General features: G+C 39.7%; 1 protein-coding gene across 2 annotated transcripts in view; it reads right to left on the reverse strand.

Moving 5' to 3' along the window:
* Positions 1 to 1,744: 1,744 nt before the first annotated feature.
* Positions 1,745 to 26,074, reverse strand: part of SH3GL3 (SH3 domain containing GRB2 like 3, endophilin A3) — a 53,414-nt gene continuing 29,084 nt past the window's right edge. For both annotated transcript variants that reach the window (XM_083849629.1, XM_083849628.1), the window contains exons 2-9: positions 18,783 to 18,851; positions 17,532 to 17,604; positions 15,864 to 16,007; positions 14,631 to 14,764; positions 13,057 to 13,215; positions 9,888 to 9,991; positions 8,528 to 8,655; positions 1,745 to 2,545 (exon numbers count right to left, since the gene is read on the reverse strand). In XM_083849629.1, coding sequence (XP_083705755.1) covers positions 2,340 to 2,545; positions 8,528 to 8,655; positions 9,888 to 9,991; positions 13,057 to 13,215; positions 14,631 to 14,764; positions 15,864 to 16,007; positions 17,532 to 17,604; positions 18,783 to 18,851 — 1,017 coding nt within the window. In that variant the 3' untranslated portion in view covers positions 1,745 to 2,339. The remainder of the gene's footprint in view (positions 2,546 to 8,527; positions 8,656 to 9,887; positions 9,992 to 13,056; positions 13,216 to 14,630; positions 14,765 to 15,863; positions 16,008 to 17,531; positions 17,605 to 18,782; positions 18,852 to 26,074) is intronic.

Raw genomic sequence — 26,074 nt, forward strand, 5'->3', positions numbered from 1 at the left:
TATGTTAAACTTTTACTATTAAAGAGTTTTCATGTACAAATATGGCAGTCCAAGACTAATTTACAAGTAAAATAATAAAACTGGCTTTTAGCGTTATTTGAGTGGCTCAAAACTCTGAAGCATTACATGTCCCTGCATGGCTTGAAGAAACTTTCAATGGTATACCCTACTGTCCTGTTTACACTTATCACTCACTTTTCCAAGTAAAGCTGACCTGTGATGAATTTAAGAGTATTAAGTATTTCAAATGAGAGGACTTCTCTTTAAAGAACAAGCAAAAATCAGTATGAAGTGACAACCCTGAAATGCTTGAACTACTGTACAGGTCTTGATGTAAATAGCTGTGGTAGATCAAGCTATTACAGTGACTGTTCTTTTTCTTCTCCCCTGGCTATTGCTTACCTACCTAAGCAAACTGTAGGTGCCTAACCCTGGCTCACAACAGCTTTGCTTCTTGGCTGCTGGTACCTAAAATCTTTTCTATTCTTTCAAAGTATGCACGTACTTTAGCAATAGCCCTTCTACTGCTACAACCCAGAAGCACAAGTATAGCAACTGTAGACTGAGTTGTCTGGCATTTATCTAATAAGCTGTGAATCTCAAATACTTAAATGTTTGACAGTTGTTCCACACTTTGTATTCAAAACACCATAGCTACTTTAATTCAAGAACTAGGTCAGGGCAAGTTACTTTCTGTACTGCTGCTTTAATAACTACTAGCTATTCACCCCTGAAGTTAGGAAAGGCCTAATAAATTTCCTTTGTATGAGCAGGTCCAGAATCAGAGCTGTTGTGCCCTAATTAATTAGCAGGCTGTAGACAAAGTTACAAAGACTAGCCCTCTACCTTTCTTGTGAGGATTGTGCAAGCCAAGGCTGAAGACAGTAGAAAAAGGAAAACATGGTTTTGATAGCAGGTTAGAGGCTATTTATGCTGCTTACAGGGAAAAGTTACTGCACCTGTGGCACACACTAAATTCTTACCTCTCCCGGGAACACTGTCTCTACTGGATTGTAGATCCAAGTAGAGATCCAAGTAGCGCTTGATATACTGAAACTGCATTCAATCCAGTTTGCCCATAAAGATTTTGATTCCCTTCTCATTGCTCTCTCTTCTGTCTTGTTCAGAGAGTAATTGGCAAAAGTTCACATTCCTCTGGGGGTGATGACTGTTTTTAGTCATTACTACAGCCATACTTACTGAGCAGATGGAAAAGGCTAACACAAAACCACACTATCCATCTTCATTTTGATAGTACTTAAGCCCGAGTCTGTCTGTCTTTCATTTTGAGGCCTTTTTTGTATGTTTTAGTTATAGCATTTGTTTTTTCCTTTCTACTACTTCTCCATTCCTTCCAAATAAATAAATAAAAGCAGAAGTGTTAGTGACTTTTCATTTGTTTGTAACAGGTACTAATGATACTCACCCATTTATCTCAGTGGAGGTCTATGCAAGCTCTGTGGCGCTAGGATCAGTTCGCGCTTAGTTCAAAGGAATTTTTCTCTTATTCTCCTGCTATAAGAAAATTTTAATGGACATTATGAATGTCATTCAATCAGTGACAAGAGAGAAAGATTATTAAAACTGCAGTGGCCAAGGTGTCATGAAACTAATAGTTTGGCTTTTTTCATGCATTTTTAATGTAGCATTGTTTTTTTCACTGAAATTTTATTTACATAGCAAGAGTGACCCTCTAGTTCAGAAACAAATACCAGAACTATAGGAACAGAAGTGGCAACCACTGTTCTTATCCCACAGAAATATTTATTAAGTTTGGTCAGCAAAGTATAGGAACTTTTAATTCTGAGAACTTGTACTTAGTACAACATCGTAATATTGACAACAATCACTTTGCCTTTTGTCAACATACAATGTGAAATGTGGATTAACTTGTTCACAATAAATTACAGTGTGATTGATGAAAAGAGCTCAATGACATCAGTAACTTAGGAACTGGTTACAGTTAGCTTCACTTACAGTATTTTTTAAAATGGTTTTCAATAGTAAAATCATTGCAACTGAAGATTTAAAAAAAAAACAAAACATACAATAATAGCAAAGAAATGCAGTTTTGGAGTAACAGTGAGCTACCAGTAAACACCTCATACAGTGATCTTCAAGGCACAAAGCAAAAAAACTGGGTATGGGTTTTTTTGCAGGTTGATGGAGTCAGGGAAGGTAAAGGTTTTTTTGAATATAAAATAAATACATTTTAAAAAGACGCATACAAAAGTCAGTAAGTCAGTCATATAGCAAGGCTTTCACAGAATGCCACACTGACAGCACATTTGTGAATCCATTTCAGTCATGAAATCATGTTCACAGCTTGAATGACACAATCACTGAGGCAAGGGTACCATCACTTCAACATAATTAATGGGGAAGAAGCCAGACTCTCCATTTAACATCCCTTCATACCAATTCTCATCGATCTGATTGGTCAAAGTTATGATGTCCCCTTCCTTAAACCCAAGTTCGCCTTCATTTTCTGGTTCAAAGTCATAGAGAGCTTGGCAGCAAGGCTGATCCATGTGCGCTGAAGAACCTGCCCCAGTGACAGAAAAAACCAAACAAACATTAGAAGAGCTTCATAGCATCCCACTAGCCACTAAGCATGAAAATAATAGGTCAAAACATAGCTGTCTTTTTTTTTTCCCCCCAAACAGTTTTACCATTGCTTTTACCAATTAACATCTGGTCCTTCTACACATAATACTAGTGATTACTAGTGTTTTAAAGCATAATTCTGTTCCTCCCTCAAGTTCAGATGCTACTTGATTTCTGCTCCTAGTTGCATTCCCTTTGCAAAGGATAAACAAAACTACTAGTTCAAGTAATCGCGGTTGTCAAAACTAGTGTGGTCTCTTTGGAGCAGTGGCCAGAGGAACTGAAAGGGTAGGATATGTGGAAGTGGAAAAGTCAACAGGAGAAGTGACAAATAATCATTTAAACTTACTGCACTGCAGCACACTGCCACTGCAGGAATACCTCTCAGAGGGCAGGGGCTCCATCTGTCCTACACACACATACACGCTAACAGCCTGGAGGCAGCCAACTGGATTTCCACGCACCTGTGCATTTGCAGGAGCAAGGCCTCCAGCTGCTCCTGCATTAGGACTTCCACCCTCACCTTGCTTGAGCAGTGACGATCATTTCTGGGTTACTGCTCCCTGAGTCTGTGTGTTCAAATCTTTTGCTATACATGTCCTTCATCTGAACTAGAGTGACAGTAATGTTAGTAATGGTGGTGGCTGTCAAACTATCTTACAGACGAAAACAAACAGCAACCCTACCGATACAGCACCTGGCTGTTCGCTCATGTCCTACTATAATGATCTTCATACCAAGTTACACTTAAAATATTAATGTTACCATATGTAAACACAGTAGTAAGTACATATATTTACAGGAAAACAAATATAAATTAAAGTAGAAAACAATCACCATTAGCAAAATAAATTACCTTATCAATACAGCTGTCTTTTTAAAGATTCTCACACAGAGGTGGTTGACTGGCTTGGATCTCTAGTATAGATACCTATATGTAACATATTCCTTCAATCATACTTATGAATAATAGCTTATTCTAATAAAATGTAATCCCATGTTCAAATTGTAAAGCTCAGCTCTGTGGGGAAGGACTAGCCAGAGGTTCAACAGATGCTCAGCCGTAACAGATTTTTAATAGTACATGCAGCATATTGAAGTAAAATTCTGCTAAGTTGTAGTATGTTTATAAATGAAGAATAGGGAAAAAGACTTCATGCTGCTACCACGTACACAGCAGCAAAACACCTTACAGCATGACAAACAACTCTTCAATCTTCCAGTGCTTCAATTAAAGCAGTTAAACCCCTGAAGTTATTCTGCTTGTCTCATTTGCAACATTTCCACAACTGAAATATTTTGTCTTAGCTCTCTCTCCAAGCTATCACACAGGCTGATCACGTAGTTAGCCCAAAGAGTAATTTTTGTTTGGGCAAATATGCACCCAACGATAATGCAATACAGATAAAATAGCTGAGATGTTAAAAATGAATGCTGTACTTTTTAATCTGCAAATCATGGTAACGTGTAGGCAACTACTGAAAAGTAATTGTTTTGATATTTTCTAGCAACAGGGATCAAAAATCTTTTAGGAAACGAGGTGACAAAACAATGATTCTGGTGATCAGTAGATGAGGATGGGTGAGAGCATCTTTTTAATTGACAAATATATAAACACGAGTAATATTTGGTGTTACAACTGGGAAGTGGGAATTAATTTTCTGTTTTGTGGATACGTTCCATCCTTTAGAAATAAAGGCTCTTTTCTATTGTTATAACAATGGGAGAGAACTGTCAACACAAAGAGTCCCTTCAGCCAGCCTCCCTGGGATATTGCTGTAACAAAGCTGGACTATTTCTCTGCCCGTGGAAGGCATGGGGTAACAACAAAGTTTAACAAGAACAAACTGAATTATGGCTACTCTAATTCAATGGGCCAGGCAAAAGCTTGGTTCTGGGCATATTTTTGCTGAAACAGTCCATGCACAGAAAAGAAGATGAGACACAGTTTTACAACAAAAATGGACTGACTGCATTCAAAAATAGCTGAGTTATTTTCAGAGTCTTTGCCAAGGTAGAACTGATACCAACTCACTAGAACTGTCAACAGCAGAAGGCAGTGCTCTGAATAATTGACAAAGTTCCTAGCCTTCACCAGCTGCTCCGAGGGGACTAATTTACTATTGCAAGCCAGTTAATTTCTGACAGTAAGGTACCTGATATGAGATGGATCACATTTGGTTCATTTTAAGCTCCAAAGAGCTGAACAGTGTCTGGCAGCCTGGAAAGATTTTAAAATAATGGTCACAGCCAGTACAACCGCTTTCACTCCAGGCTGTAGGATCAGTCAAAGACTTCATTAGAGTCAGGCAGCTGCTGCTACTGTACAGCCCGATGAGACAAAGCTTCCCTGACAAAGGTGATGGGGGCAGCACTGCCTGACAGTCTGCAACACACACTGCTTAACATCACAGAATTGGTGACATGACTCCAGCCTTTTCCTGTCTATTAAACACTTGCACGTCTTCTACTGTTGCAGAGATTTAAGCTAAAGAAGTACAACCTTTTCTTCCTGCAAGCAGGTTTTATGTTAATTTGCCACACTATGCCCACCTCCTTAATTTCTGCCATTGTGAAGCTAAATTGCCACACTTCATTGTCACATATTCAAAGATGACTTGTCATAGTCTCTACATCACTTAAACCTTGACAGCACAAATGGAACAACCACCAGAAAGCAGGTTAAGCATCAGCTGTCTGTGACTTCTCAAGCGTTACAGGATGAAACCAGGACACTCGACGTTTTTTGTTGTTGTTCTGTTTCCAAAGGGAGTTACTGCCCATTCCTGCACCTACTCTTAATCTTCTATACCACAATGTATACATATGGTTGCAGAATTATACTTTAATAATCACAAACTGGAAGCTTGCTAAGTTAATTAGCCCAAGTATCCCTCACAGCTGAAGTGTGTAAACATTTAGATGCTTGTGTTAAACTGCAGCACGTGGCAACCAGACCCAATTAGTTCATATCATAGTCAAACCTGACAAACAAAAAGAATGAAAGGCATGATGTAACACAGCATTTAAGAGTTTTAAGATGAACCAGATGATGATGATGCTTATAGCTTCAGCTGATTAATGAGGATAACAATAAATTAGAACAAAAATACAGATTTGTTATCTGTGCGTAATCGAAGTAGCTAAATAATGTACAACATTAAAAAGATGTTTCTGTGATTCTAGCCCTGCAAATGTATGCAAGTCATTAGTACTACATAATCCCCATGTGTCAGGAACTGTACAAAGGAAAATACCATTCCTGCTCCAAGAAGCTGATGCTTAACCTAGAAAGTTATGGTGAAACACAGGAAAAGCCATTTCAACACTCAAAACTGGACTGTGGTAGTTGTGCTGAATTATCACAGCTTACTTTGAACTGCCCTGTTGATTTCCATGGGCTCACTGAATGCTAAGATACTACTTACATTTAGTGACAGCATCAGGGAAATTAAAGCTCTACATTTTGATAGAGCCAATGTGTAAACGGGGAAAATTAAGCAAGGAAGTGCTTGTGTAGGATGAAAAAGGTTTCTAAGCGAAAGAAGAAAGCGATCGTGATGCTATCCCTCTATCACTTGGAGACCTTAAAACATTTACCAGTGTTTTGCTTAGAGCCACCTGGTTTGCATTTCTAAAGCACAAACCATAAATCAAATCTGTTTCATGATTTTAAACAGGAACAGGGAGGTTTTCCAATTTACAAGCAAGGCATATTCGCTCCACTGTAATTCCGCAGAAATTCATATAGGTAACTTTTGAGTATTGAACAGGAAGAACAAAGAAAACAAACAATGATTTTACTTCTTATTGTACCTGCTCAGGAGGTAAGCACAGCATCCACAACTATACCTTCTTCAGGAGGAAAAAAAATTAAAGATGTTCTAAGTACTATATGTGTCTTTCTGATATTATTCACAACATTAATCATAGCAACTGTTACTGATTTTTTCCTATCCCTCCTCTTTATCTCTTTCATGGTTATGTTTTCTTTTCCATTCTGATAGTACTGAGTGAGCCAAGCAGTAAGTGAAAACCTATCATTTAATGATATGCAAGCAGCTGATGCAGTAGTCAATGAATGGAAGTGGCTCACTCCTTCCCTATCTTAGTAAGCAGTAGTCATTTATTTTTCAGTTCATTCACTGAATTTTAGCTTATTAAAACCACCTTTTTTTTTTTTTCTTTAAGTAGGCTGGAAACAACCTTGAGAAGTCATCTAACCTGTCTTTTGCCTAAAGGCTGGACCTTTAAAGGACATCTTAGATCACTCCCGTCACGATTATAAACCACTATAAGGTGTGTACTGCTTTATCTCTGTTTTGACATACTAGTTAATGTACAAATGCTGAATCTAAGTCTCCTGTCTCCACTGCACATGTAAAGCAGAAAAAAGCCTATATAACTTGACAAGTAATTGACAGGGGACTAGTAATTTTATACTGGATTCTTAATAAAGGTTGCCTTGTTTTTGCTGCTTTCATCCAGATGTGCTGTGAAAATAACTAGAAACTTAAGGATTTATGCATTGCTGCACACATTTCCAGTGGTTTGAATGAAATGTGTGCTTGCACCATGTCTTAAGAACCAGTGGTCTGAATTGAGAGGAACGTGCAAGAAAGGAGTTATCTCCCTCAATCCCATGTTCAACAGCAACACAAAATTACTGTCTTGTTATTCGGGCAGCATGGGGAGCTTCACTAACATACCTTCAAGTACCCTGAAGCACAAAAGAAACAAAACGAGGGACAGGATCTTGCTGGGTGGATTTATGCTGCCAATCTATTGCAATCCCCTTCGGTATGGATTGTGTAATAGCCTTATTTTATACCAGAGTGCAAGAAAATTAAAGACTCTAGAAGGAACATGAAGTTACAGCTCTAAGCTTTATTCTTTCACCTTTAGTTCTCTTCTTTCTCTCCCAATAACCTTTAAAAAGAAGAAAGACTGGAAGGAAGAGGAAGCCAGAGAGTTACAAACAAGAAAAAAAGAAAAAAGAAAAAGTCTTTAGAAAAAGATCCTAGATCTCATGCCAAATAGAGAAGGAAACTTTAGGCTCACTGCCTCCTCTTTATTTTCCTTACAAATAATGTTTATGGAAAAAAACTGGCTTTTTCATGCTCTTTTCTTTGCATATGATTGTCTTTTGTGTTTTGTTATTGGTCTCTCATCACTCGCTGTAGGCACAAAGGAGATAAGGAAAAAAAGTACTCGTGAGATAAAGAAAAGTATGAGATGAGAAAAAGTTATTTCAGTGAGTAGTAACCTTAATAATTATTACCATTCCCACAACTTTCAAGGGCTTTTATCAGTTGTTCCTTTTGTGTGTGTATGTGGAATCGGGATCTAACCACAAGAAGGGATCCTACTCCCACAGTAATGGGTACCTGAAAACTTCAGTTCAAAAATGCACGCTCTTTGGCATGTATTTTAGGGGAATGAACGGCCATTAAAGTAAAATATATTAATAAAAAATAAAATTAGTAAGGCTGGGAGTAATCTTTCTGAATTTTACGTGGTTAACAGTCAAGATCCTGTGCTGATCCTTTATAGTCTAGTAGACTGTGGAGAGAAATTAGCATCTGGAGATGTTCCATACAGTGATGTAACACACCCACCTTAGGCATCTGTCTTTTCAAGACATGAACTGCTTTCTGCAACTGACTCTCCCTCTCTCTCCTCCCACCCTCAGTGGCAATACAGAGAACCTAAAAGACCAAGGAGAATGCCACACCTAAATTTCAGATGGTGAAAGATTGCTGAGAGGAAACCTGCTTCACAATTCCATTTCCAAATCTGGGAAACAAATGGGAGGCAAATACATGGATACCGATGCCTCATGAATCCATCATTCTCACAGTACAAGCAACAATCTGGTAAAACACCCACCAACACATTAATTCTGTGGCCACAGGCTTACCTGATGATTTTATGGAAGAGCTATATGCAATCCCATTGTGCTGCTGATTATCACCAATTTCCAGGGTTGCAGTTATTACAGGCTTTGGCTTAAATTCACGTTTAGGCCGACTAGATGCTACATTTATTCTAGAACATAGAGAAGAGTGGCAAAAGATTTACTTGAAGGAACAAATACTTATGAAGTTTCCATCTAGAGTCTGTGCTTTTGCATTTGAAAAGTGGGAAAAAACACTCCTGCTGTGTGTTTATTTTTTAGTTGTTTTTTTGTTTGTTTGTTTGCTTATTTTATTATTTATTTATTTTGGGGGGGTGTCATATGTATTATTCGCTTAAAACTGCTCAATTCTAATGCAATATTTGAATTTCAGCAAGTCCTTATTTAATGCTGTGGTCCTGCTGACAGAAGCATAAAGCTTAACAGCCTAAGTCTGAGAAGTGCTGAGCATCCACAGCTGCCACTGAGTTCAGCAGAAGTTCCAGGAATGAGCTATCTGGAAAGCTCTACTGTACATGACATATGCAGAAACCCAGCCAGGACAGAGGCCCAGGGACTGCATCTCAAACAGTGACTTTTTTATTAGAAAAAATGGGAAACAACCATTTGGTCAGCAAAACTGTCTTAGTACCTCTTGCTATATGCATGTGTGGCCCAGCTGAGAGCCTCATCTCACTGGCCCTCTGCCTTTTGGGGCAGGGTACACAGGCACAGCTGCTCCTATGTGATACTCACAGCCACCACTTCAACCCAAATAAAAAGCCCCACATAGTTACCCAGATTCTGTGACTGTAATGTTAGGCTACGCTAGTGGTCCACAAATCATTTAGGTCTCCTGTTTTCTGTTTGTTCTCAGGGTGACTTACACCAAATTAATGACAGCAGCATTTTTTTCTATTAGTATGACACAAAGTATTTGGGCCTTTCACAAGTACATTCACCACAGTCATATTCCTAGCCAGCTGGCAATTCCCTTACTTTGCTGCAGAGTCTTGTTATACCCCATAATCTCAGTGAAAACATGCCAACTTCTCAGCAGTCTCCCAAACACAGTTCAGAAAGTATGCAAGTTTAAGTAAACCTACAAACAAATGGAGGCTGTCCTGATTAACCTCCGCAGATGTGAGCGAGGGATTCTGCACATACTCAAAGCTTTCTGGGCAGATCTTGCGGTACATTAAAGGCTCACAGTGCAGCAAGAAGTTGCCAGGTGGCAATGGTTTAAAGCAATGAAGTCCAGTAAAGCACACCAAGCGCGCATCTGTGAGGTGGTGCTACAAGACCTGTTGCTTCAGCGACGTTTCACATTCATGAACCTGAGCTGCAAAAGAGGTTCAACATTTTCTCATGGGTTCAGCCTTACCGGTTTTGCAGCTTGCTCTGCAGATCCTCCAGAATTTCTGTGGATTGTTTATGGTAATCTAGCGCTGCTTCTACAAACACAGCCAACTGGCTAACTTGTTCTACCTGAAATATAGAGAGGAAAATAGTTTTAAGGAGCCTGCAGTACATTCAGCTGAAAGATAAACAAACACTTCATTCAAAACAGACCTGGTATCTCAAAAGACAATGATACCTTGTGGGACTATTGAAAAAGAGCATATGTGATTCTATCAAAGAAATTGCCAGTTGGAACCTGAACAAAACTGAGGTGTAACTTCTAGTTCACTAGCTCAGGGCTGGGTCCTTGAGTCATTTCCTTTCACAATGTGCAAATCCCTTTTGCTTTCAACTTCCAAGCCAGCTGTCTGTCAACACCCAAGCCTGAACCAGTTAGAGGACATGACCCCTTAGCAGGTGAAAGTGGGGCTTTTCTAATCAGTGATGTTAGGAGAAATTACATTGTGACAACTCTTGTGACTCAGCCCCATTAGCGTTTATTAGTGATGTTTACAAACTGCAGTTCTGAAATTGTCTGGAGTTACCTCACTAGATGGCAGCATTTTATAAACCAATAAATGAAACGTGATTTACCTACTATTACCCAAACCTATTTGGATTGAAAAAGTATCAGCCAATCATTCAGAAATATGAATATTGGGGAAAAGGGAGGATGTGAAAGAGAAAAAAAAAAACACTTTTTTTTTTATTCATGAGGTAACAAATAATCTCATTCCCGTTACCGTAACACAAACTGAAAAATTCAATCTGTACTGTGATCTCTGATGGAACATTACCAAATATTTATTTGTCCTCTTCCTTTAAGACCACATTAAGAAGACAGAACCCAAGAAGTCTGACATGTTCCCATTCCACCGTGTCTTCAGACATTGGATCACAAGAAGGTGTCTGAGTAAACTTTCTGCAAATGTTTTATGGACCCATGGTAATTTTATGCTATACTTCGTCTGCTGTTACTCAGTTAAAAAGATTATTAGAAATTCTTCTGGGATTCCAAGAGAGCCAAACATTGTCACATAGCATACAGAAATGAAATGCACAGAACCAAATTAACAGCTGATACAATTCCATCAAAGTCAAGAGAGAGTAATGTAAACCAGCTGAGGACAATGCACAATGTGCCTGGGGTTTGGATGGAGTGGTCAGAGAAAATGGATAGACAAGGAATGTCCAGACAAGATGAGTAAGAGCCAGGAAGAATATGGAACTGGGGATTAGGAGAAGAAAGCGAGAGAGACTGGGAAGGAGCCAGGGAGACTTGAGGGACTAAAAGCCACTTAGCTAGAGGAGCCTGAGACTGGCTGAGTGGGAAAGGCAGGAAGATGGATCTGATAAGAAGTGCATAGAAAAGTGTCTGTGTGGGAGGTCTGGAACTAGCTGTGCAAAAAAAAAAAAAAAAAAGAAAAAGAAAAAGAGAAAGAGATGTGGATCAGGACTGAGTCTGGGTGAGGCACCTGGCAAGATGGCTGGGGACAAGAGCATTGAGAAAAGAGATTGCAGGGCAAGAAGGCCAAGAAAGGGAGACATTTGGGGAATTGGGAAGGACAGGAAGGAAGTGACTGCAATTACTATCCGTGCAAATCCAGTGAGAAAGACTGGGCTTAGACAAGAAGGCTGTAATGAGAAGTTTGAGGACAGGAGAGAAATTGGGTCAGCATGGCAAACGGAAAGGAAAGAGCACAGTTTTCTTTCAACAGAAACAATAGAAAGAGGGTATGGAAAAAGACATCAAAGGGCCATCCACTTCACCACCCTCCCTAAGGCAGAATTGGTTATACTAGTCAGTCGTTCCTGATCTTGTGGCTTAGGTAAATCACTGTATTTCATACACTGTTTCATCTTTGCTTTGGTGCTTTGGCTAATGATAAATGTGTGAAACGTTTCTCAGCTGCTTATGCAAAGAAGAACTATCAAATGCATACACCGCAGCTGGCCAATTGGTAGAGCCTACCGTGGAACAGTGTGCTGAAATTGTTGATAGAAGATGTTAAATTTTTGCAGCCTTAATATAGCTTGTACTGGTATAACAGCAAGGGGTGATGAACTTATGCACTGCTGTAATGAATGTGTCCCGCTCACAAGCAGTTTAGGAGCTACTGGCTAGTTTACAGCTGGCCATTACACTGGTAGTCAGAGACAGAAGTTGTCTGCAGGTAAATGGTCCTACTTAACAGCTCCTCCTTTCTGCAGTTTGCTCCCAGAAGACAGCACATTTCTTGCTTTTTAAGCATGGTTTCTGTGATACCGTATCTACAGAAGAGAAAGCTTTGGAATAGGCCCTGTCTTCCTATTTCTGTTTGAACTTGACTGGGGCTAATATGGTCTAACAGAGAAATCTCTGTAAAATCAATTAATTTCTTTTGTCTTTCATATTTCAGACAAAAACAAAACAGACAAAAAACCTGACACGTACTCGTAAGAAACTAATATTGTGTGTCCTACTTACAGATAGCAAAATGGCCTCTAAAACACCCTTCCATCTCTCTTTTCATATAATTCCATGACTCTATGGGAGAGCACATCCCGCTATTCTGCTGTATAAGCACTGAAGAGAGGATTATCGCAAATCACCACGGTTGCTAATTTTTTAGACATAATTTCACGGTGGACTTCGACTCTGAGCCAATGTCCAAGTACTTGAGCATAACCCACATAAACTCTACACAGTAACATTTACAGCCAAGCTATAGTTGTAATTTTTAGAGCCAAAATTATCCAGATCCTTCAAGTCAGCACAAGGTTTTGTGTGTTAAGTGAGCTGCTCCTGCAAATTAGCACTGGGTACATCTCTCTTGCTCGTGCTTTAAGCAGCTGGTCTGTGACTGGCTTCTCCTTCCCCCTGATCTCCCTGTATTCTGCTCTCAGACAGTTCATTGCTCATAGATAATAAAGCTACTTGAGACGTCTGTGTCAACCTTGTCTGAGCAATTGTATCTCCAGAAGACCTTGCTGAATTCTTGAGTACTCCCATGCACTGCTGTGCATAACGTTCCTCTCTGAGGCAAGGAAAAAGGTACATTCTCTGCCTTCAGTCCTTGTCTCCTATGAAGGATGGGTCAAGCTTTATCCAATCCCACACACATTTCCCACCTGGATATACTGCAGCAAACAAAAATGCAGGACAGACTTACGTCATTTTCTAAGAAATTGAACATGCTTCTTTCAGCTAGTTCCTTTGACTCTTCAAATTTTTCTACTGCTTGTTTAACTTCTTCATCTGGTATCTTTCCAAGACGTTTCTTTTTATAATCATAATCCAAACGACGACCTTCTAGTTTCTTCAAATGATGCTAAATAAGACAGAACATTTAGGAGGAGGTCCAAATGGGACGGGCCCATACAAACACATAGTGATTTAAGGAAGTTTCAGTTGGATCCAATTACAGGGATATGCAGAATCAAAAGAAATGCCAGGCTGAGATTATCCAGTCCATCCCTTTGATCTAAGGCAGCATCAGGTATGTCTGGGACTGCATACGTGAATGAAATTTTAAGTTGTGTAAACTTTAAATAAACAGTCATCTGGTAGGACCTGGGGAACTGGCTACCTTGATTTGGTAATCTTAGGCACCCAGGTCATGAGATGGAGTTTATTAAATGTGCAACACCTAACATTGGATCCTGCTTCTAATTTAGAAAATCCAAATGTGCCCCCCGTGTTCTATACTTAAATGAATTTTACCTCTTGAATTATACACAATATGACAGCTAACAGTAAGAGTTATTTTCCCTTCTCATTCCATAAGCAGTATTCCAACCAATCTTATGTTCTTGCTTTCTTTGTTAGGTGTCAACCTGACACTTCTATCTGACATCACTATACAAGCTTTTCTGTTGCCAAAAATCATGGGATTGACAGACTAACAGAATGGACTCAAAGTGACAGTACAAAATGCTCATTAAAGCTAACATTAAACAATTTCTTTTTATCAGTCCAGAAGAATGACAACTGAAAACGGTTATGTATCATAGGAGACAGCTATAGACATCAAGGCATTATTACTAGCTTTTTGCTCTGCTTTCCACATACATGTAAACAAATAAAACAGCTTTCTTTTCTGCATTTCATCAGGGAATTAACTTGCTTATTACCAGAGTCTATTGGAATCAGACTCAGACAGAGACTGCCTGGCTTTCTTTTGAATTGTCATTTTGTAAACAAAAGCACTGAAAAAAACTAACTTTAAACGTTAAAAATATGTTCCTCAGCATCTTATATTTTTCCCATAGAGGAATATGGCACTCAACATTTTAAGACACTTTTGAGATCACTCTGTGATTGCCCTGAATGGCCTTCTTCAACAATCAAATTCAGCCTCTATAATAAACAGCCTTAGGCTGACAGAGAGAGGTGGCAAGACAGGATAATCAGTCACGGTAAATCGCAGCCCACTCACATGTTCAGAACAATTAATACAAAATGTTGGTTAAAATAAAAGAGCAGAAAAATACAGAATACAATTTTCTTCGTTGTCCTTCTTGCACCGGATGTACAGGCAATACGGCAAACTGAGCAAGTTAGACAATGGAGAGAAATAGCCAGACATTGTTTTTAAGCAGATTTCATCACTATTTTGCTAGAGACACAAGCTTAAATGCAGTGAAGTTTATTTGCCTTTTTGCTTCCACAAAAAAAACACTCAGAGAACTAGGGTTTAATTGACTTTGATTACTGATAAATTAAGCTTTACTCTGGAAAACTTACCCCAATCTCTTTTAAATCTTTGTCCTGCAATAACTGTAGAGGATCGATGAAATTTTGTTTGACATTAATATCAAGTGAGTCCTTCACTTCTGCCATTTGTTTCATGCTTTCACCAGCATCCAGTAGTGCAAGGCCTATGGTAAAGAACATGCTACTTATATCTCAATATATGTAAAACAAAAAATGTGTCTTATGATACAGATCTTTCAAGTATCTTTGTATCTGCTGTAGGATGTTGAAAAGTAAAAAAAAAAAAAAATAATGTAAACTATGCACTTGATTTTCTCCTACAGAAAATTAGAACTGGAATATTTTGCTCTATAGTATATTCTGCAGCATCAACATCTTCCCCTATGCAGCACCTTCTTGGGTTTTTTGAGTCCTAAGTTCCTATGCCTACATAGCTCTTACTACTTAGGGAAGGGCCTTTGTGTGTGGAACTGCAGATCTTAACAACAGGGCATAAAGAAGTCAGCCAGCTCTGAATTTGGCTTCTGCACACCGTCGTAGCCCAAGCCAGAGTCCTGTAGCCCTAGTCTGTGTTCTTTCCCAAATATGGGACTCTCCTTTCCTCATGTACATTTCTTGTAGTTTTCCTCTTAATCCCAGCTGTATCAAAAAACACCCACTGAGTAGCTCTGTGACAGTGCTTCAAGTTTGTTCCAGTCAAGCCCACACATTGTGCATGCTCAGCAAGCAATGCCTCTGTCAAGATTTTGGCCGTGAAGTTTCAGCATATTTTCAGAGGAAATAGGTAATATTTGATTTACCAAAGAATTGTAGCATGGCCAAGCTGGAGTGAATCTTCACAAAAACAAGAAAATGCATGTTTGAGCATTGCTCAAGCATTGCTCCAAAGCACAAAGACACCAAAAGCACCCACAGTTCCTCCAACCCCCAAGATTTTTTTCCATTAATTTAACTCTTGAATATAGGGTAACCATTTTTATTTAAAGGTTAAAAAAATGCATTGCATCAAAGGATCACTCTAAATGATTTACCTCTGGCAAGTTAGAAACTAAAATGTTTAGAGACAGCAATAGTAACAATCTACCTGCAACAGAGGCAGACAAATATGTAGAAGCAATGTGTATTATTATATCAATCATCCCCTAATCACTATACTTAGCTTTCCCTCTTACCTGGATCAGCTATTTACATAGTTTTTCACTGAGTAATATTCTGTGAAGAGCTTTATACTGAAATATTCTCAAAGGAGGTACACAAACTCACCAAACATAGAATCATCGCCAAGCTCTCTGCCATACCGTATCATGCAGTCTCCTAGGAGTCCTTCTGTCTGAGGGTAGCCTGTGGTTTTAACTTGTCCCCTGATCTTTGACATAGTGTTAAGCATTCCCAGTTTGGCCCTGTATGCTAATAAGAACATGAACAAAAAACAGACAAAACATTTTTTAAATTAATATATTTAAAGCAATAAATTATTTAACAAGCAACCTCACGAAGCAAGTTACTAAGTTAGTCTATAGACCCATAAGCTTTTTGTTGTCAGTACTTCATAGTCAATGTTGAAGTCAGATTACATACAGCAGTATGGGTCACATGAAACTGTTTTATTCAAAGCTGAGTGGGCATCATCTCTCCAGGCAGTTATATAGTGGGAGTGCTTATTGCCTTCTGCTGATATTCACCAATATTCACATTCCCTTGGGTATTTTTCTTTGTGGATTTCTCTATTAAAAGCACTGCAGAAAGCAAACACGAAATGGATACAAGAACAGACGAAGCCATTTTAATAATCTTGTTTGTGAGAGCTTTACAGAACTTTTTTCCCTGCTTTTTTCTTGCTTCCACTATTCAAGACAGTAAGAATTTATTTTGCAGAAAGGCTGGGTACATAACAAATTAATAATTTATTGTTAGCCTGCACATATCATGACAAAACTATGCAATTATTCTTGGAATGTTTTTCTAATCTACTCCTTACGATTACCTCTCAACAACTTCTTCAACACAGTGATAGCCATGGGTAGGGTATTCCTAAGGAATGTGGACCATGGTGACTAGCTGCATTTTGAACACCCTAGCTGGGCCTTGGTAAAGGGTTGAATACTACCATCCTTTTGTGGACACAACCCATTAAATGTTTCTTCTGTAGACATTAACAATCTATTAAACTTATCCAGGGACGTGCATCTCATAAGGCACCCAGAACGGACAGCTATCTCTGAAGTCATTGGTGTAGCTACTAAGTGTAAATTCAGTCAGACAGTTGTCAAAAAAATGAAGGTCCTTCCAACAGCTGGTTTGGACAGTCCATCAAGCTCTTAACAGCTAATCTTTGTGACCAACTGTAAACATAAACATGTACCCTTTCTTGTTTCTTAAACTAAAATTTGAGAAACCTCTATTAACTGACTACCCAAAATCCACTGAGACCTTGCAGTGTCCAGAAAAAGCAAAGCTTCACTCAGATTCTAGGTAGGCAAGTGACAGCCCTCTTCTCCATGGCTTCATAACCACCAGTATCCCGATGGCAGCAGTGCATGAGTTAAATTCAACAGCCTTTTATATCTCTGCTAAAAAAAAATGCTGGCATTCTCTTTACTTTAGGGATCCATATCCCACTCCAGGAAATCCAGCATAAATAACACAGGTGCTGTATTGCCATCCCAGGCCATCCAAAACACATCATGCATGCACAACCTGTATGCGCCCAGTAAGACCAACATTGTGTGTTGTGAGTTGCATTGCAGATCAGACTTGCTGCACATAAACTTTACAGTTCCATTTTACAGTACAGTTCATTGTACACACTGCTGAGGGTCTCCAGACATCCAGAAACCTCACAATAATGACCTAATTAATCCACCTAGGATGAATTTCTGAGTAACAAGATAATGTTTAGCAAAATCTGACACCTACTTTTCTCTACCCTACCTGGATTTGGCTGAAGATACTCTGTGGATTTTGACAGCAGCTCTGCTACAGCTTTATTAGTAACATCAATTTTCTGAAAAAGAAAAGTAACCAAAAGTTAGCAAAAAGCAAGCCTGTTACTAGAAAGTTTGTATTTTGATTAGATATACTATTCTAGCTGATTGTGAAAATTTATTTAAAATAAAGCAAATGTGGTAGATTAAAATAAACAGTCATGCCACGGTTGTGACAAGATTGTACCAAAATAAATTTGCAGTTAGCACACAGGAGAAAAATTTTGTATCAAAATGTGGGGACCTACTTATCTCTCAAGCTTATAAGTCTCAAATGCTGCTTATGCATTCTAGGCTACACTTTTCCTGCCAACCCAATGATTGTTACTATAACTGCTTTTCTCCACAGTTGAAAAAGATTTAAAATTTCCTAGCTCACAGTCTTGGGGTCAGGGCCATTTAAAGCAGTGGTTTGCACTGTCTTCCCATTTAATAGTTTCTAAAATGCTATAAAATCACATTTCTGTGTTGCTTCTCTTTTCCTACCTCTGGGTCTGCATATTACTTTTCCTCTTATAATGCAGAGAAAGGAAATAATTGTTCTGAAGCCAAAGAAACTGAAACCTAGAAGCCTGTTTAGACCATAAATCCTAAATATGCATGTTGGAAAAAAAAACAACTCACACAAGATTTTTTCTTCAATCTGCCAACAATAAAAACTGTGAACTAGGTCCTCTATGTACATTTAAAATACATAGAAAAGACAATGGTGATAAAAAGCACTTAAAAGCTCAAAATGGAGAAAGTGACATTAACGCAGTTTGATTTGAAACACCCACCGCGAATAAGTCGATAACAAACATCTCCATTTCCACAACAATTCATATTAATTCCTGACTAACAAATATAATTCTGAATTAAAAGAATCTTTTCTCTCTCGCTAACTTCCCACATAGACAGAGGAAAAAGACAAGTCTCTCTTGGTGCTTTGCACCAGTCTTGGAGGAGCTTCCCTTCACTGTCAAGAGGTGTCCGTGGAACCAGCCTCCTCTGCTCAGACAGCCTTTCTGCATGTCTCTTCTCCCTTGGCTGAGCTGACAAGAATCAAGGATAAATTTGCACTTATTCTTACATATTTATGTTTTGAATTAAGTATTTCCCCCATGTAAATCTATAATACCATTCTAGCATCTGAAATGTGAAAGACTTTTGATTTTGCAATAGCTTAGTGTTGAAAAACGTACGTTGCTTTCCTTACCCTTTCCATCTCTTGAAATTCTTCATCTAATTTTGTTCCTTCAGCTCCACTTATTTTTTCACTGAACAACTGTAAAAGACAAATTTCATAATGATAAAAAAATGCATCATTATTTTTAGAGAACAAATATCTCTGAGAGTCACAAGAATTCACCCCAGATTAGAAAATATACAACAACTGTGCAGGAGAAGAGTAACCTTCCTCTTGGAAATGAAACGCTTATTTCAATAGAAACAGAGATGTGAATTTACAACAGAAGTCACTGAAGTGACTTCTCATGCTTTAACAGTTTGTACCCTAAAGGCACAACCAACACTGCATATTTCAAGCAGAGTGACCAGAGTCTGTCTGCAGGCAAATCCAGAGTAACGCTTTCAGGGATATTTCTCCAGCTCTTTACATCTGAGTGCCTTCTGGTCCTTCATGCCATTAGGCCCACAGATACAACTCCCATCCATGCTGATGGCAATTACACGCCGTGCAGATCTGTGGAAGGAACCGACTCGGGAAAGATGCTGCACTGTGACCACCTGCGTGACCGAGCATCTTTATGACACTGAAAACAAAAATGCCACACATTCTTCGGAAACTCTGAGCAATGGTTTGAAATCAAGGATTTCAGTAAACCTTCTTAAGACAGCTATAACATTATCCACCTTTTGCATAAAAACTCCAGGCCATCAGACCTGAGTTTGGTCCTTACTAAATCATGGCTAGGCATAAAGAGTCTAGCAGCTCTCTGCTGGCTGCTTCTTGCAACGTATGGCACCTGCACTGCAACAGAATGAAAAAACAGGCAGATCCTTACCCAGAATGACACAGCCTTTGAAAGCATTACGCCACTATGAGACAAGTCATTTAACACACATTAAACAAACATCAAACAAATTCCTGTTTTTGTAGGAATTATCCTAGTAGACATTTCTCTGCTTTAATGGACTCTTAGCACTGAATCTGTAACAGCATGATGTGAAACCCAGGCCTGGCTCATTGACTGCTGGCATTCCCCAAACCTGTCCCCAGTAAAGTGTTTTGTTCATCCTCAGCACCTTCTAAAAGAGAATTTATTTCCCTGAATTAAAAGGGCCTCGGAGACTTGCATAATCTGAAAATGTTTTTTCTCTTGCAGCGCAATGCTTCGCTCTTCTCAGCCGCAGACTGCACGGCACAGGTGTGCAGGGAGCATGCTGCCTTGCCAAAAAGCAGCAACGAGCTGATGAAGCAGGGCTGGGAGCTCAGCAACAGCTGACCTTGCACCAGCATCACTGGTGCCACACAGCCACAGGAATACACCTGCTTAAGGGAAAAGGTGAGTTCAAAGAGCCGTGCTACTAGTTACTTCTATTGGCTTTACAGTAAGACTCACAACTTTTGTGCTTGGTATGCCAAGCAGCCTACAAACTTCACAAGATTCTCTCTTTTCCAGAGCACTGATAGAACAGGCACAAAAGCAGATCAGAGATGAGGCAGCCCAGGCACCAGGGAGCTGTGGCAGTCAGCACCTTCCCACCATCAGACGTCACCGCAGAGGAGCGACCCGAGGCCACGTGGGGAGGGGGACACTGCCCGCACCTCCGCAGGTACGTCTGAGGAGTCCTTGGGCAGGGGTGGAGAAAGGAGCTGTTACAGAAAGAAGCTTTTACAGAATGTGAAAAGCTGCCTATCAGAAACCGTGCAACTTCTTTATGCTGGCAGTTTGTCTCTTTTCTGTGTAATGGTAATTCCTGAAACAATCAGTGCTATTTTCCACAGCCTCACACATGTTTTCCTTCTCCAGCAGGCACTGAACAGAGATCCATGGCTTCCTGAGCCCTCGCACGGCGATCCCTTTCAGAAGGCTGAGTGCAGCAGGGGAATTATCCTTCTTAGGCTGAAGTTGTAAAATCCACATTCAGCATCTACCCATAACTGTCTCATTATAAATAATCCATTTATGTGTTGGCAGAGGATAAATGCAGTGAGGTAACGTGATTGCTCGACTGTGAAAGCATAATTAATAATAAATTACTGCACCAAATGGCTATAACAATGAAATGTCCCGCCCTTGGAGAGAATGGAGCTGGACATTTCAACAAGAAGCAGGGTGGACAGGTAGAAAGTTCACTCACTAATGATAATGCCAGAGATCTTAAAGAAAAAAAGAAAAAAAAAGAGAAAAGAAAAAGAAAACCACCCAACAACTTCACTGACTCACTGGAAGACTGACAAACTCTGAAGAATGCAGTTTCTCATCTGCTACACTGCAAGGTGATATGTTCTCAATAAAAGCCTTAAGGCGTTCTCCATTTATCCACTGGCATCCCTTAGCTCTCCCTGGCTTACCATTGGCTATACATGGTCACGCACACCTCCCTGGATTAGCAGTCCGAAACTTAGGCTTGCTGTGTTGTTGCTGTTTTTGCCAGGAGTGCAGGGGCTGATCCAAGGCATTTCCACTTGGCTGGCAGGGCTGCGCTCCCCTCCCAGCGTGCAGACATGCCAGCACCAGGCTGCAGCCTGCTCACCCTCCCTGCGCATGCATCAGCTCAAATACTGCCATTCACCTTTAGTTTTGGTTTCTCTTCTGCAGTGTTGCAAAACTCCTCACTGTGTTTTAAACGGGTAACATTTGGTGCTGCTCAGCAAGGGAGAAACTGTCTGCAGCAGCCCTGAGTCACTCCTTGCATGGGGACCACTGGGCTTGCTGAAGCAGCAGGGAGTGAGGAAAGCATCAGGGTTGGATCCAAGGTCACGGGACAACGGAGGTTTCCATGCACCAGCTCTCAGAGAGCAAGAGACATTCTGTATCTACAGTTTGTGGAGAGTAATGGAAAAATTGAATTATCAGCTTGGATGATGGGACGGAGCGCACTCCCAGAGCCTGTGGAAGACATCAGCCTGGTGTCTACGTTCAGCTTAGAAGGGGTTAGAACCTGGAGGGCTTTTCCAACTCACCCAACTGATTCTAAATCTGCATTTACAGTCTGTGGGAATGCAACCACACAGAGTCAGCCATGGGATCCGCAGACATGGTTTCATACATACACCGAAAGCTACCTAAATAATGCACAGCAAAATCAAGGAGCAAAAGAAAATCAAGGAGCAGAAGAAAAATGTTTGTTCACACACAAACATCAACGACCCTGCAGTTTCTAACCCAAGCAGACACTTTCAGTGAAAATTAATCTGAGCTCCAGTTTCCTTCTTAAAGGAGAATGAGTACCTCAGTGCTCACAGAGATATGGTAGACTGATTCCTTACAGTCCATAAACTGTTCTGAGCTTCTGACAGTAAAAATTGGTATAAAATTCTAATGGTTATCATTAAATTTTACCATGACAGCTTATTTCATATTGGTATAACCAGGACCTGCTTTACTATTCTCACGTTTAGAAACACAACAGCTTTTATTCCAATCACAGCGAATTTAGGAGTTATAAAACCAGTACTGCCACTCTTCCAATTAAAAGTCACAGGACACCAAATTAATCATTGCAAACGGATGCACAAAGGAGACAACTGCTGAGTTTTAATTCTCTATCTGCTGAGCATCATTTACATGCATTATATCAAGCAGCAAAATGCTTTGAACTTAAATAGAAGCCTGCCCAGCTACAGGGCCGTGTAATTACGAGGCAGCGTCTATCGGTGTTTGTGAGTCAGCTAATCAAAGGCGAAACTGCTGCCGTCACACAGAGCCTGTGCTCCGTGGGAGCCTGGAATTGTTTGCATGGGAAGAATGCTGATCTTCATCTCCAAACTAGGCAGCCAGGTGCCACGGTGCTGAATCTTTCATTACACAGGGACAGAGCCCAAACACTGGGCCTCTGAAACATCCAGATCACACCACGAGGCCACCACTCCCTTACTGCTCCACTGCTGGGCCCGAAGCTAAAGCCATTCGGCAGAGCTAATTGGGGTTCCTCCAGATCACTCTTTATGCCCAGGAACAGCTCCCCACCTGCAAAACGATAAAGTTTTCTTCCTCTCAGGTCTCTGTGCAACTCCCTCCATCACATTTGACTTGGTAAGAGTCAGTGAGGTTGGAGTAGAACAAAGCTACCCTTAAACACAAACACAAAACCAGTTTCAAATCTCCCGTTTTACTACCACCTCTCCTTTGCAGTCACATGTGATAACTGCCGTGCCACAGTTCGTTACAGATCTTGCACGCTCAGTACAGCAGAAGAGAAAACCTTTTTGCATAAAGAAACACCACAGTTTGTACACAAATGCTCTCAGTTGCAGCTTCTTGCTAGATCCTGCTGTTGTTTGTAATAATGGAAACTGAAATAGCATGGGCTCACTGTGGAACTTTCTAGGAAGACATATCTAGGGAGAAACAAAAAAAAAAGAAGTTTTTGAAAGAAACCACTTCAGCTACAGTGATTTCTATTTAAGCTCTGTATATCCAACTATTGTTCAACATGCAAATTGTAATTTTGTTACACAGTCTTAAAAACCTGCAAATATTTATCTTCCGAGGAATTTATATTCCAAGAAACTCTCTGAAAAAAAACATTTTTTCCATAAACATAATATCCAGATTTTGTTCTCACACCTGTTCTTTGTTACTTTAATTTCTTTACGGTAATTTAATTTTCTTTTGATTTGTTCTCTTGTAACCAAGCAAGAGCAGAGCACACAAACTATCTGCAGTTTAAACTAAAGTCTACGCCTCAAGAAAACTCTGAACTAAAAAGGCCTCAAGCCTCCATGTAATTTTTCAGTACTTTTATCTGAAGTATGTTAAGATTTATACCTCTTATTGCACAGGAATGGTGTACTTCTCTGCTCTCAGATGGGTTGTGAAAACGAGCTTCAGAAGAACGCTGTCTTTTTCCAGTGCTTTGTATATCACGTCCACTAAATGTGAATTGCAATTCTTTTTCATATTTCACTAAGGAGGGTTACTGAGCACCAGAAACTGCCAAAAATATCCCAGACCAACAGAGAGCTGATAAAAATCTCAAAACAATTACCCTATTTTTTATATATCCACTGGGTATTTTGTAACACAAGTTAATACGGTTCTTGCCGGCCAATACCTGCGCACGTGCTCTGACCTTCTTTTTCACTTGCTTTGCCTTTCTTTTGCAACAGATGATTGAACCATCACAGGTTTTTTGTTCTTGAGCTCTATGTGTTTCAACGGTAGCTGAGTAAGTCCTTAATTAGCCAGCAAAACTCCCTTGTACATAACTGGCCAAGAAGTCATCAAATGCTATTTAATGACTGAATGAAAGACATCTTATGCTGTTAAAGACTGAGAGCTTTTATTGACCCTTCACCACGTAACAGCATTTATTTTGTTCTGAACGCGTATCTGTTGAAATTATCTGTTGAAACTTTAATGGCATGGAAAATTCCTTCATTTGTCATAAATATGCACGCTATCGAACCCAGGCGGCAAAACCTAGATTTTAAGGGGAGAAAAAAATATTTTAACTAAAAAGCCCAAAGCTATGAAAATATTCCCTCTAAAAACAGAAAGAAGCAATCAATTGGGAAAACTAATAGATTCATCCCAAAGCTAATACATAGAAAGCCAGGAAATAATGTAACCACCCTGCTTCAGTTCCCACAGAAACCTATCGCTGGGCCAAGCTGCACAAATACATTAAGGCATATCTTCAAGTACTGCGCTCAGTGCAAAACACCGCATTCCAGCATGGTTAATGCATAATAGCTACACTTCTCTTAATAAAGCATTAAACCTTTCGGTTATTGCCCTGCAGCCCCGTAATTGTTTGGTGTTAAGTCCTTATGCACAGATGTAATGCAATGTGCCAATACTAACGGCTTTCTGAGGAATTATTTTTTTTTAATTACATGCCTGTCATAAGCATTGGGAAGAAAAGGATGGCTGGCAAGGTGTCTTCTGGCCGAAGCAGTGCTTCCTTGCAGTGTCCAGCCTGCTGAGGGGAGAAAGACTTATTTTATTTTTTTGTCCTTTTCCAGAATGCTCTTTCAGATTAGAGGGGCAAGGTGCTAGCCTGTCTTCCAGGCCAAAGGGGTTGGATGGCTACTTGACTTGTACTCAGGGCTACAGGGGTGGTATAAAATCTCCCTGAATTCATCAACGCTTGCACATGGATGTTTAAGGAATTGAGGCTAACAGCTCATGTGCAATTATAAAACGTCCTATACTATTTTAGAATTTATATGGGACATTAACACTGATTGAAAATTATAATCACGTTGCGGATACAAAGATTAAAAGAGCATTATGATGGTACCTACTGCAGAGTACGTTGTTATATGAATGCAGGGGAAAGACAAAAAAAAAGTGTTACATACAGCTGGACGTTTCTCTTGCAGCTCCCTGCCCTTCACAAAGAGCTGAACCAGAACTTCAGAAGGTCACATCCACAGCCACAGGAATTCATGTTCTAGCATTTCACCAAAGATCTCTACTCCCAGATATTTCAAATAGAAATATAAATTCATCAGCTATAGTACGTGCCTATACTTCAAAGACAGCCCAAGACTGTGCTCACAGCCTTGAATAAAGGAAGGGCTTGTCTTACATCCAAGCTTCCCTTAGGGATTTGTGATGGATCCACTAGCAAATCCCATCTCAGCAGCAAACAAGAATCGCAGTACCAAACAGAGCTCTGTTTGGTTGGTTTTTGTTTGTTTGTTTTAAATATGAGGGATTTAAAATATAGAGAGCATTGTGCTACATTTGAGGCCCGATAAGATGCATTTCTTTAAAATGTTTCTTAAATATTCCCTAATTTTAAAAAACTTCATACAACTTATAAAAATGAAACGTAAGGCCTGAGCTTCATTTCATTTTCAAAGCACAGTCTTTTGTAGGAAATTCCATTCTGTGCTAAAAACAAACAAACAAAAACTTCAAACCCAAAGCAAATAAACAAAACAAAACCCCACCACCTGGGCTCTCTATAAGGACACCAAAAATCTCAAGGGCCTGTTTCCCAAGCAAAACATACCATCTCGTAGAGATCTCTGGATCACACACACAAAGTTAAATAAATGAACAAAAGTACTGGCAGTGTTTTTTGTATACATGAGGAACATTCTTATCGCCACTAATATTTATGAACCGCTGATTTCATTATTTGTAACTTCTCACACAAACAGGTCCAGGAAGGTCACAATAGATTATTTTTACAAAGGCAGATGAACTGAGGTATAAAAGAATGAGATGAATAAAGAGGACTAGAGAAGAAATATGTTTGCAATATGACTCGCTGGGGAAGCAGGGACCTGAGGGTGTCCCCATGTGCAGCCTTCCTTCATGGTGATGCTCTGGTGCAACATGAAGTCAGCTGCGAGCATTTTCC

Source organism: Anser anser (genome assembly GCF_964211835.1).
Source record: "Anser anser genome assembly, chromosome: 10".
Taxonomy (NCBI): domain Eukaryota; kingdom Metazoa; phylum Chordata; class Aves; order Anseriformes; family Anatidae; genus Anser; species Anser anser.